The sequence below is a fragment of the Coregonus clupeaformis genome, unplaced genomic scaffold (genome assembly GCF_020615455.1).
Source record: "Coregonus clupeaformis isolate EN_2021a unplaced genomic scaffold, ASM2061545v1 scaf0206, whole genome shotgun sequence".
NCBI classification, from domain to species: Eukaryota; Metazoa; Chordata; class Actinopteri; order Salmoniformes; family Salmonidae; genus Coregonus; species Coregonus clupeaformis.
Genome location: NW_025533661.1, coordinates 75,387 through 88,247, shown reverse-complemented (window position 1 = coordinate 88,247; position 12,861 = coordinate 75,387). Strand labels below are relative to the sequence as shown.

The 12,861-nt window shown below is 42.7% G+C and overlaps 1 protein-coding gene across 1 annotated transcript in view; it reads left to right on the top strand.

Annotated features, from left to right (window-relative positions):
• Positions 1 to 12,861, top strand: part of LOC123484149 (transmembrane protein 131-like) — a 34,199-nt gene that overhangs the window by 13,022 nt on the left and 8,316 nt on the right. The window contains exon 3 of the mRNA XM_045214162.1: positions 1,925 to 1,965. Within this exon, the coding sequence (XP_045070097.1) occupies positions 1,925 to 1,965 (41 nt within the window). The remainder of the gene's footprint in view (positions 1 to 1,924; positions 1,966 to 12,861) is intronic.

Below are 12,861 nucleotides of genomic sequence, written 5' to 3'. Positions count from 1 at the left end.
ATTTCTTTGAGGGGCCGCACAGCCCTCCATGTGCTCGCCAGAGGTAGCCTGACTGCCATTAGGTACCGAGATGAGATCCTCAGACCCCTTGTGAGACCATATGCTGGTGCGGTTGGCCCTGGGTTCCTCCTAATGCAAGACAATGCTAGACCTCATGTGGCTGGAGTGTGTCAGCAGTTCCTGCAAGAGGAAGGCATTGATGCTATGGACTGGCCCGCCCGTTCCCCAGACCTGAATCCAATTGAGCACATCTGGGACATCATGTCTCGCTCCATCCACCAACGCCACGTTGCACCACAGACTGTCCAGGAGTTGGTGGATGCTTTAGTCCAGGTCTGGGAGGAGATCCCTCAGGAGACCATCCGCCACCTCATCAGGAGCATGCCCAGGCGTTGTAGGGAGGCCACACACACTAATGAGCCTCATTTTGACTTGTTTTAAGGACATTACATCAAAGTTGGATCAGCCTGTATTGTGGTTTTCCACTTTAATTTTGAGGGTGACTCCAAATCCAGACCTCCATGGGTTGATACATTTGATTTCCATTGATAATTTTTGTGTGATTGTGTTGTCAGCACATTCAACTATGTAAAGAAAAAAGTATTTAATAAGATTATTTCATTCATTTGATCTAGGATGTGTTGTTTAAGTGTTCCCTTTATTTTTTTGAGCAGTGTACATAAGCCTATGCAACATTAACCAATTAAAAACAATTCTGTAACAGTCGGAGTGACAGACAGCAAGGTTTATACAAATCTCTGCGGTTGAAAACTAAGCGTTAGTCTGAAAGAAATGTGAGAATGTCTAGATGCTTTTTTATAGTGGAGATCAAGTTAATAAAGAACCTGGCTGGGCTGATGAGATAGCGGATTGCGCAGTCAGATGGAACAGAGTAAATAGACATTTTAACGTCATAGATTTAGCCTGTGGTAACTTCTGGAATTGACACTGGCTGGAATGCGGTTTTAACCTATCAGTATTCAGGATTAGACCCACCCGTTGTATAAGAAGTACATAATGTACCCATCTACCTGCTTTGAGCATCGGTGTTCAACTCTTCTGCCTGCTTCTATGGAACCCTGACCTGTTCACCGGACGTGCTACCTTGTCCCAGACCTGCTGTTTTCAACTCGCTCTATCTACTGCACCTGCTATTTCAACCTCTAAATGCCCGGCTATGAAAAGCCAAGTGACATTTACTCTTGATGTACTGACCTGTTGCAACCTCTACAACCGCTGTGATTATTATTTGACCCTGCTGGTCATCTATGAACGTTTGAACATCTTGGAGAAAAATCTGGCCTTAATGGCCATGTACTGTTATAATCTCCACCCGGCACAGCCAGAAGGGGAATGGCCACCCCTCAGAGCCTGGTTCCTCCCTAGGTTTCTTCCTAGGTTTCTGTCTTTCTATGGAGTTGTTCCTAGTCACTGCTTCTACATCTGCATTGCTTGCTGTTTGGGGTTTTAGGCTGGGTTTCTGTATAGCACTTTGTGACATCTGCTGATGAAAAAAGGGCTTTATAAATACATTTGATTGGTTGATGATTGTTGTCACAATGGGCCACCATTGACCTTAGGAGCATTTAGAATGCTAGTCATTTTGAGGTTTAATCTTTTCTTCATACTGAATTCCTTTTATCCAAAACAGAAATGTTTTAAACTTAGACGGCAGCTAATCTGTTGATACATTTGGGTTTATGTAAGCCTAAAACGCTTGATTAATTATATGAATTATCAAATGCTGAAATCCTACTAATGATGCTCATCAAATACTAATTTGCACTATAATACAATGACTCAATATAGAAACGATTACGCTAAACTGTAATTACAAGACAAATATACATTATTTAACCTGCCATGTCTTCATGGAGATTTAGTTGTTGTTTTGTAATTTAGTTTTGTTTTCTGGTCTACATAGGTGGAAGAGCGCAGCAAAGACAGTCTTCCACTGGAAGAGAGGTAAGATCTTATCCCTGCTCTCCCTTGGCGATGAGAAACCAACAGCCTTGTTATATGTTACTCATTTGTTTCACTCACACCACGACACACAACAACCATAGGTGAGAAAAATGTCAGATAAATAATATCCCACCATGATCAGAAAGGATTTGCTCCCTGAGTGGAGAGAACGGTCCACTGACGGCAAGAATGAATAACAGAATATACAATTTTAGAAAGCGGCGACGTGTAGGTAAGTTAGGTCTATGAAACAAACCACTGCAGCAGCATGCAGTTTAATCAAGCTCGGACTTTGACAGGTGTGCGTCTTTCAGATGAGAGAACCAAAGTGGGCGGAAGACAGAAAAGCGGGGGTGGTGTGCGCAGTGGAATAAGATTTGTCGTTAAGTCAAGCATCATTTTGACTTGTCACACACATTCACATACACTGTAATGTGTAGCCTGCATGTATTCAGATGCATTTATATTGTGTGTATGTATTCAGATACATTGTATCTATGCTGTGTGCATTTATTCATTGATGTACTGAACTCTATGCCTATATGTTGTGTTAGATACTCGAGTTTCAGAGGGGGTTTTAAGAGGGCCTTATTGGGGCCTTTTCAATATGGTGTGGCGTTTATATTGGTATGAGTGTGGGGGCGTGAACATGAGTGGGGGAGGGGGTGAGCGAAAGAGCAGCACAGTACTGCATTCCCAACTAATTTTAGAACTCCTTTAAAGAAAATGCAGAAGAGGTCCATCTGACCAGGCTTTTGTTTCACTAAAGAATGGGTAAAGTATCCTTATCTTGAAGGCAGTTAAATGTCTTCTTGTTACATGAAAGAGTGAAAGCATAGAAGCCAATAGCTCGTTTGAAGTGTTGACTCTGGTGCTGCGTTTTTAAGATAAAAAAATGAACTATCTTGGCAATGACTGAAGGAGTGAGGACATGGACAAGTCTCCAAAGTAACATTCCACATTCAAGCACATTCATACTGTGAATATAGGCCTATTCTTTTGTGTTTTCTGGTTAGCCATAGCACTAGTGACTAGAGAATGACATTACAAGAGAAGTCGAGAAGACAGAACTGGGACGTTATTTTTCTCTCAAATTTCATCTAAAGTTATTTCTGTTCTAAGATGTAGCAGGGACTGTCATGGCAGCCACTGCTGGCTAGCTGCGTACTGCTGGTTAGTGTCAGCTTCTTCTAAAAAGCCCCCTGACAGTCAAGAAACAGAGCCCTGAGTCTCCTGTGTGTCCTCAACTTGTCACTGTGGCACTGTAAGTGGCTCAGCTTGCTCGCTCACAAAGCCCTAAAATGAATTTTATGTTTTGTATGGGAAGTTGGCGTTTTGATTTACTAGCTAACACGTAGCTAACTCCTAGCCTACAACTTAGGCTGCAAAAATGTCCCCCCAGTACAAACATGCTGGGAATATGTGGAGTCCTTGGACAGGGCTAACTTTCAACAACACTAAATTGAATTTGATACTAAACAGTGCTGCGCTCCTCAGCGCATCGACAAAATGCCTGTTGATGACTTCATACAGTCTCCCTATCAGTAGTTAATACAAGCTAACCATGTGCTAGCAGGATGCACCATTGACTTTAGCTCCAAATAGCTGTTGATTGATTACCTCAGGCACAGTCCCTCCAGACCCAGTGTGGAAGTGTCTCTGAGCCCAGAGAAGTGATAGGAAAGCGGGGACAGGCAGGGCTGGTTGAATCCCCTCCAGACCCGGGGACCAGGGCCTCTTGTGCCTGTTATCGTACCTGCCAGCACTCTTCTCCCACCTGGAGAACAGGCTGGAGATGGGGGGGAGCGGGATGTGGGCCAATGATCTCGCTGTTAGTGTGTGTCATCGTTTCCGATAACTAACAATTGCCGGGTTTTGCCCCAAAAATAATAATGAAAAGCCGATCAATAAAACCCATTGCAAAATAATGCTTTTTATTCATTGATGGACTTATCAGTCGATGTAAATACATTTGACCGTCATGCTTATAGGTACATTTGCGTAATTTAGTATAATTAAATTGGCCTGTATTTTCGCTAGTCATCATGCATCTTATTTATCCAACACAACTATCACACGTGCACAGCATACAGAGCCTATTTTGAGGCTGAATTTCTCCTGCAGTTCCTCAGCTGGTTGCTGCTGGAGTAAAGCTTTTATAAACCCATTCATTGCACAATCATTCTAAATGCTGTCGCTTGTTAACAGTTTTGGTGCACGATTAAAAAAGAGCTGCTATTTTCTCAACTGGTAATTGAAATGCGCCTCCCATTCAAGTGCAGGCAACAGGCTATCAGTGCGTCACCCACCACTTTACAATGTGAGCTGGAGGCAGAATGCATTTTCAAAACATACTTAATTGTTTGAAACCTGAATGTTTTATTTCATATTATGAGGCCTTACTTAAAAATAACCTATAGCCAAAATCTGACCATTGAAACATGGAGGCAATTATTTTATAAATACTTCATAAGTGGCGCGTGAGTTTCAAGTTTGGGGAAGCTTACAATTTATCCTACCGTTCTGCGTGCCAGTTATGATTTTCATATGCACATTTTCGTGGAACAGTTTCATTTCAATAATGTTTTAGTTTCTCAAAATCATTGTCACATGGTTAATCATAAAAATCTGAATTCAAATAATATGTGGACACATTGATACACCGTAGCCAATAGGCCAATGCAGCAGTAGGTCTATAACTTCCATTGCTCTTTCACACCGAGGATTGATGATTATCAAGGGAAGATTGTTGGCGTTTTCATATAGCTTATCATTTGCAATGGATGTTAAAAAACACTTTCCTACTTTTCCACGCAGCAAGCCAAGTACATTTTATACGTGCTCAGGTGCGTGCACTCCCTCAACATTATCAGGACAGAGAAACCAGACACATACTCATTGACACATCTCGTAAATTAGGAATAAACTAAAATCAAAGGGTAAACAATTCACACAATAAAACAATGAATGCACAAAAATTGGCGGAAGACCGCTGATCCATTCTGGAGAGAGTCGCCCACAAATGTTCTATAGGATTGAGGTCAGGGCTTTGTGATGGCCACTCCAATACCTTGACTTTGTTGTCCTTAAGCCATTTTGCCACAACTTTGGAAGTATGCTTGGGGTCATTGTCCATTTGGAAGACCCATTTGCGACCAAGCTTTAACTTCCTGACTGATGTCTTGAGATGTTGCTTCAATACATCCACATAATTTTCCTTCCTCATGATGCCATCTATTTTGTGAAGTGCACCAGTCCCTCCTGCAGCAAAGCACCCCCACAGCATGATGCTGCCACCCCGTGCTTCACGGTTGGGATGGTGTTCTTTTGGCTTGCAAGCCATCCCCTTTTTCCTCCAAACATAACGATGGTCATTATGGCCAAACAGTTCTATTTTGTTTCATCAGACCAGAGGACATCTCTCCAAAAGTACCATCTTTGTCCCCATGTGCAGTTGCAAATCGTAGTCTGGCTTTTATATTGCGGTTTTGGAGCAGTGGCTTCTTCCTTGCTGGAGCGGCCTTTCAGATTATGTCGATATAGGACTAATTTTACTGTGAATATAGATAATTTTGTACCCGTTTCCTCCAGCATCTTCACAAGGTCCTTTGCTGTTGTTCTGGGATTGATTTGCACTTTTCGCACCAAAGTACGTTCATCTCTAGGAGACAGAACGCGTCTCCTTCCTGAGCGGTATGACTGCTGTGTGGTCCCATGGTGTTTATACTTGCGTACTATTGTTTGTACAGATGAACGTGGTACCTTCAGGCGTTTGGAAATTGCTCCCAAGGATGAACCAGACTTTTGAGGTCTACAATTTGTTTTCTGATGTCTTGGCTGATTTCTTTTGATTTTCCCATGATGTCGAGCAAAGAGGCACTGAGGTTGAAGGTAGGCCATGAAATACATCCACAGGTACACCTCCAATTGACTCAGGCTAATTGACATAATTTATCAGAAGCTTCTAAAGCCATGACATCAATTTCTGGAATGTTCCAAGCTGTTTAAAGGCACAGTCAACTTAGTGTATGTAAACTTCTGACCCACTGGAATTGTGATACAGTGAATTATAAGTGAAATAATCTGTCTGTAAACAATTGTTGGAAAAATTACTTGTGTCGTGCACAAAGTAGATGTCCTAACCGACTCGCCAAAACTATAGTTTGTTAAGAAGAAATTTGTGGAGTGGTTGAAAAACGAGTTTTTAAATGACTCCAACCTAAGTGTATGTAAACTTCCAACTTCAACTGTAGACACATTCTATGTGTTTTAATCTAATCAACTACAGTGCCTTCAAAGTATTCAGACCCCTTGACGTTTTCCACTTTGTTAGGTTACAGCCTTATTCTAAAATGGATTAAATAAAAATCCTCAGCAATCTATACACAACACCCAATAATGACAAAGCGAAAACAGGTTTTTATTAATCTTTGTAAATGTATAACAAAAAATAAAATAACTTATTTACGTAAGTATTCAGACCCTTTGCTATGAGACTTGAAATTGAGCTCAGGTGCATCCTGTTTCCATTGATCATCCTTGAGATGCTTCTACAACTTGATTTGGAGTCCACCTGTGGTAAATTCAATTGGTTGGACATGATTTGGGAAGGCACACGCCTGTCTATATAAGGTCCCACAGTTGACCGTGCATGTCAGAGCAAAAACCAAGCCTTGAGGTCAAACAAATTCTCCGTAGAGCTCCGAGACAGGATTGTGTCGAGGCACAGATCTAGGAAAGGTTACAAAACATTTCTGCAGCATTGAAGGTCCCCAAGAACCCAGTGGCCTCCATCATTCTTAAATGGAAGAAGTTTGGAACCACCAAAAATCTTCCTAGAGCTGGCCGCCCGGCCAAACTGAGCAATTGGGGGAGAAGGGTCTTGGTCAGGGAGGTGACCAAGAACCTGTTGGTCACTCTGGCGGAGCTCTAGATTTCCTCTGTGGAGATGGGAGAACCTTCCAGAAGGACAAACCATCTCTGCAGCACTCCACCAATAAGGCCTTTATGGTAGAGTGGCCAGACGGAAGCAGCAACTTAGTAAAAGGCACATGACCATTCCGCTTGGTCATGCACCTAAAGACTCTCAGACCATGAGAAACAATATTCTCTGGTCTGATGAAACAAAGATTGAACTCTTTGGCCTGAATGCCAAGGAAACTTGGCACCATCCCTACAGTGAAGCATGGTGGTGGCAGCATCATGCTGTGGGGATGTTGTTCAGCGGCAGGGACTGGGAGACTAGTCAGGATCGAGGGAAAGATGAACGGAGCAATGTACAGCAACATCCTTGAAGTAAACCTGCTCCAGAGCGCTCAAGACTTCAGACTGGGGCGAAGGTTCACCTTCCAACAGGACAACGACCCTAAGCACACAGCCAAGACAAAGCAGGAGTGGCTTCGGGACAGGTATCTGAATGTTCTTGAGTGGCCCAGCCAGAGCCCGGACTGATCAAACATCTCTGGAGAGACCGGAATATATGTGCAGCAACAATCCCCATCCAACCTGACGAGATTGTTAGGATCTGCAGAGAAGAATGGGAGAAACTTTCCAAATACAGGTGTGCCAAGCTTGTAGCGTCATACCGAAGACTCGATGATGTAATCAAAGCCAAAGGTGCTTCAACAAAGTACTGAGTAAACGGTCTGAATACTTATGTAAATGTAATATTTCAGTTTTTCTTTTTTTATACATTTGCAAATAAATTCAAAACTTTTTGCTTTGTCATTATGGGGTATTGTGTGTAGATTGAGGGGGAAAAAACTATTTAATCCATTTTAGAATAGGCTGTAACGTAACAAAATAATGAGGAAAAAGGGGTCTGAATACTTTCCGAAGGCACTGTATATGCACTAAGCTTGTCTGATGCTTTAAGAAAACCGTTTGAAATAATTAAGACACACAAATGACTAGAGGGAGTCCGACCGGAATTGATTCGATTGTCTTCCTGGCTCAGACTTGCTGTGTTTAAAAATAAATTTAAAAAATTAAAAGTCAGCAGTGACTGAGTAGCACCCCGTTGTTTCTCTCTCCTCCCTACTGCTGTGACCACCACAGAACATCAACAATGTGTATTGCGCTGCTCCATGTTGTTGAAGCTGCAACATAATTACAGCCGTTTCTGATTGAAAAGTTACTTTACCAAAATCCCTAATTTGTTTAGGAAAAACATTCCCCTATTCTCTCAACCCCTTGCTCTCTTTACGTGACACATGTATGCATTGCGTGCACGTGACCAATAGGGCCTGACCTATATCATAATTACATTAATAAATTGGTTATAACCAACTCTGAACACCGTAACACTTGACAGGAAAATGGATGCACTCAAACGGGGGAATGTTTACTGGTTGCTCAGGAGGTAAAGGGGTAGTCAGATGTGTGGAATAAATTTGACCAGTTGTGGAAAATACTGGAGATCCAGAAAAAGGAAAGGAGCAAGCGCTGCGTGCATATTATGTGTGCCAAAAAGGTGCTGTTGGATTACAATATACTTTTTCTGACCGTTTGGAACAATGTAAACAACACTAAATAAATGATAAGCGTACCAGAGTCTGTTGTAATGTTTTTTTTGTAAAGCCTTTATTAGACTAAAAACAGTCGCTTCATTTGTGATTGCAATTTCCAAAAATGGAACGGTTTAGTCCTCTTTATTGTTTACGCTAATTATTCAATGGTCGCTTGATTGCATTTCAAATCATGAATGACTCGTATGCTGTGTGATGACATGAACAAATAAATGATTGATACAGTAGCCTATATAAGTATTGAAATATAGGCCTAAATTACGGTATTAAGACTAAACAGGATGTGCTCTTAGGCCTATAGCTCCGATGGTGGTTGTACTAGGCTGCTATACTAAGCCTACTAATGATAATGACGTTACTTATTATTAAAATGATGATCATAATAATAATCATAACAATCAGAATACATTTAAAGGAGAAAAAAAACGAAATGGAGAAACTTATTCAAGAAAGATCAAGTGTAATATACACTGCTCAAAAAAATAAAGGGAACACTTAAACAACACAATGTAACTCCAAGTCAATCACACTTCTGTGAAATCAAACTGTCCACTTAGGAAGCAACACTGATTGACAATACATTTCACATGCTGTTGTGCAAATGGAATAGACAACAGGTGGAAATTATAGGCAATTAGCAAGACACCCCAATAAAGGACTGGTTTTGCAGGTGGTACCACAGACCACTTCTCAGTTCCTATGCTTCCTAGCTGATGTTTTGGTCACTTTTGAATGCTGAGCGGTGCTTTCACTCTAGTGGTAGCATGAGACAGAGTCTACAACCCACACAAGTGGCTCAGGTAGTGCAGCTCATCCAGGATGGCACATCAATGCGAGCTGTGGCAAGAAGGTTTGCTGTGTCTGTCAGCGTAGTGTCCAGAGCATGGAGGCGCTACCAGGAGACAGGCCAGTACATCAGGAGGCGTGGAGGAGGCCATAGGAGGGCAACAACCCAGCAGCAGGACCGCTACCTGCGTTTTGTGCAAGGAGGAGCAGGAGGAGCACTGCGAGAGCCTTGCAAAATGACCTCCAGCAGGCCACAAATGTGCATGTGTCTGCTCAAACGGTCAGAAACAGACTCCATGAGGTTGGTATGAGGGCCCGACGCTCCACAGGTGGGGAGTTGTGCTTACAGCCCAACACCGTGTGGGACGTTTTGGCATTTGCCAGAGAACACCAAGATTGGCAAATTCGCCACTGGCGCCCTGTGCTCTTCACAGATGAAAGTAGGTTCACACTGAGCACATGTGACAGAGTCTGGTGACGCCCGTGAGAACGTTCTGCTGCCTGCAACATCCTCCAGCATGACCGGTTTGGCGGTGGGTCAGTCATGGTGTGGGGTGGCATTTCTTTGGGGGGCCGCACAGGCCTCCATGTGCTCGCCAGAGGTAAGCCTGACTGCCAAGGTAACGAGATTAGATCCTCAGACCCCTTGTAGAGACCATATGCTGGTGCGGTTGGCCCTGGGTTCCTCCTAATGCAAGACAATGCTAGACCTCATGTGGCTGGAGGTGTCAGCAGTTCCTGCAAGAGGAAGGCATTGATGCTATGGACTGGCCCGCCCGTTCCCCTGACCTGAATCCAATTGAGCACATCTGGGACATCATGTCTCGCTCCATCCACCAACGCCACGTTGCACCACAGGAGTTGGCGGATGCTTTAGTCCAGGTCTGGGAGGAGATCCCTCAGGAGACCATCCGCCACCTCATCAGGAGCATGCCCAGGCGTTGTAGGGAGGTCATACAGGCACGTGGAGGCCACACACACTACTGAGCCTCTTTGACTTGTTTTAAGGACATTACATCAAAGTTGGATCAGCCTGTAGTGTGGTTTTCCACTTGAATTTTGAGGGTGACTCCAAATCTAGACCTCCATGGGTTGATACATTGGATTTCCATTGATAATTTTTGTGTGATTTTGTTGTCAGCACATTCAACTATGTAAAGAAAAAGTATTTAATAATATTATTTCATTCATTCAGATCTAGGATGTGTTGTTTAAGTGTTCCCTTTATTTTTAGCTATATATATATATATATATATATACACAAACAAATACGTATCTTTAAAAATATATATATTTCCCTTTATTACTTTCCAAACCCACCACCCCTTCCCAAATTGGAGTAAACTAGTGAACAACAATGCTTAGGCCTCTACATCAAGCTTATACATACTATATACATTTTACAATAATTATATTCTGTTTGTTTTTACTCATATTTTTTTTTTTTTTTTTTTTTAGAGAAAAAAACATGGGGATTGGAAGTGATGCAGACAATTACATTGATTGAAGTTACAATATATCTGCAATATTAAAGCTGATCTACCCCCTACATTTTTTTTACATATCAAATCATAATAAGATCAAGGATAAAGGACTATATGGAACAGTGTAAGCAACACTAAATACATTTATAAATAATACCAGAGAGGCTGTAAAGTGTAAAGCCTTTATTACAGCCGTAGCAAAGATAATAAGCAGCGGAATTTGTGAAATTGTTTATCCGACATGTGGTTGCGTGAGGCTTGTGCTCACGAATCAGTATGCTATTAAACAAACACTCAAACAGGCAACAGAAGCAGGATCTGTCTTATTTCTGTAGATAATATGGATGATTTATAAAGCCAGGCACCTTTTTAAGGTAGGCTATTGATTATAGACCTAATTATGTTGGTTTTCACATTCACACATTACATTTTAGTCATTTTCTCTCCTCACTTTTCTTAGACAATTAAGGCAAGGGCTGTTTTCTCTTCTCCTAATGCCGCTGCTGCCTCCGCCGCATTGTTCTCAACACCAATATGCTGGTTAACTTTGCTATTATGCACATAGAAACATAGTCTAGGAAAAGGTGCTAATTCAACAGCGCACTGATGCTTTTTCAGAACCACTGATAGCGACCACTATCCAATGCGGGAGAAAGCGCATTTGTTATAAAATAATATTGTTTTTATTTGTTGCACCATTGTTTTTACATAACATAACCATATACAATTTCAGTAGCACATGTCTTAGAGTGATGGACAGTGCCATCCCCTTACGGCCTCCACAATGGATCAGTCCACTCAGACAAGCGCCTTGTACACCATGATATTAGTTTTGTTTGCTACTGCTCGACTAAAATCTCGGTTAACCAAACAATCGACCAGTCAACTAAATGGGGGTCAGCCCTAACCCACATCCATCATTTTAGGTTCTGGGTAAAAAATAAATAATGCATAGTCAGCTATCTTCCTGCATTGCTTATATTGCAATTGCCAGGAAGATTTTTGTTTGTTAGCTAGTTTTGTTATTATTAAATGGTGGTTTAGACCAACTTTACCAACCTGTTGCTTGCTGTGTCTGCATCTGAGGGCCAGGAGTGATCCCATGTGATGTCATATCACTAGTGCCTGGAGTTATTCCTAATCAGGTTACATGGTCAGGGAAACCTCCTGGCTCTATGTTATACAAACTTACATTTTACATTTTCGTCATTTAGCAGACGCTCTTATCCAGAGCGACTTACAAATTGGTGCATTCACCTTATGATAGCCAGTGGGACAACGACTTTACAATATATCAAAAAAAAAATTTTATTTTTTTATTTTCTTTGGTGGGGGTAGAGGGGAGGGTAGAATAATTACTTTTATCCTATCCCAGGTATTCCTTAAAGAGGTGGGGTTTCAAGTGTCTCCGGAAGGTGGTGAGTGACTCCGCTGTCCTGGCAGGTCAGTGAGGGAGCTTGTTCCACCATTGGGGTGCCAGAGCAGCGAACAGTTTTGACTGGGCTGAGCGGGAACTGTGCTTCCGCAGAGGTAGGGGGCCAGCAGGCCAGAGGTGGATGAACGCAATGCCCCTCGTTTGGGTGTAGGGGACTGATCAGAGCCTGAAGGTACGGAGGTGCCGTTCCCTCACAGCTCCTTAGGCAATCACCATGGTCTTGTAGCAGATGCAGGCTTCAACTGGAAGCCAGTGGAGTGTGCGGAGGAGCGGGGTGACGGTGAGAGAACTTGGGAAGGTTAAACACCAGACGGGCTGCAGCGTTCTGGATGAGTTGTAAGGTTTAATGGCACAGGCAGGAGCCCAGCCAACAGCGAGTTGCAGTAATCCAGACGGGAGATGACAAGTGCCTGGATTAGGACCTGTGCCGCTTCCTGTGTAAGGTAGGGTCGTACTCTCGAATGTTGTAGAGCATGAACCTACAGGATCGGGTCACCGCTTTGATGTTAGCGGAGAACGACAGGGTGTTGTCCAGGATCACGCCAAGGTTCTTTGCACTCTGGGAGGAGGACAGCAACGGAGTTGTCAACCGTGATGCGGCCGAGATCATGGAGCGGGCAGTCCTTCCCCGGGAGGAAGAGCAGCTCCGTCTTGCCGAGTTAAG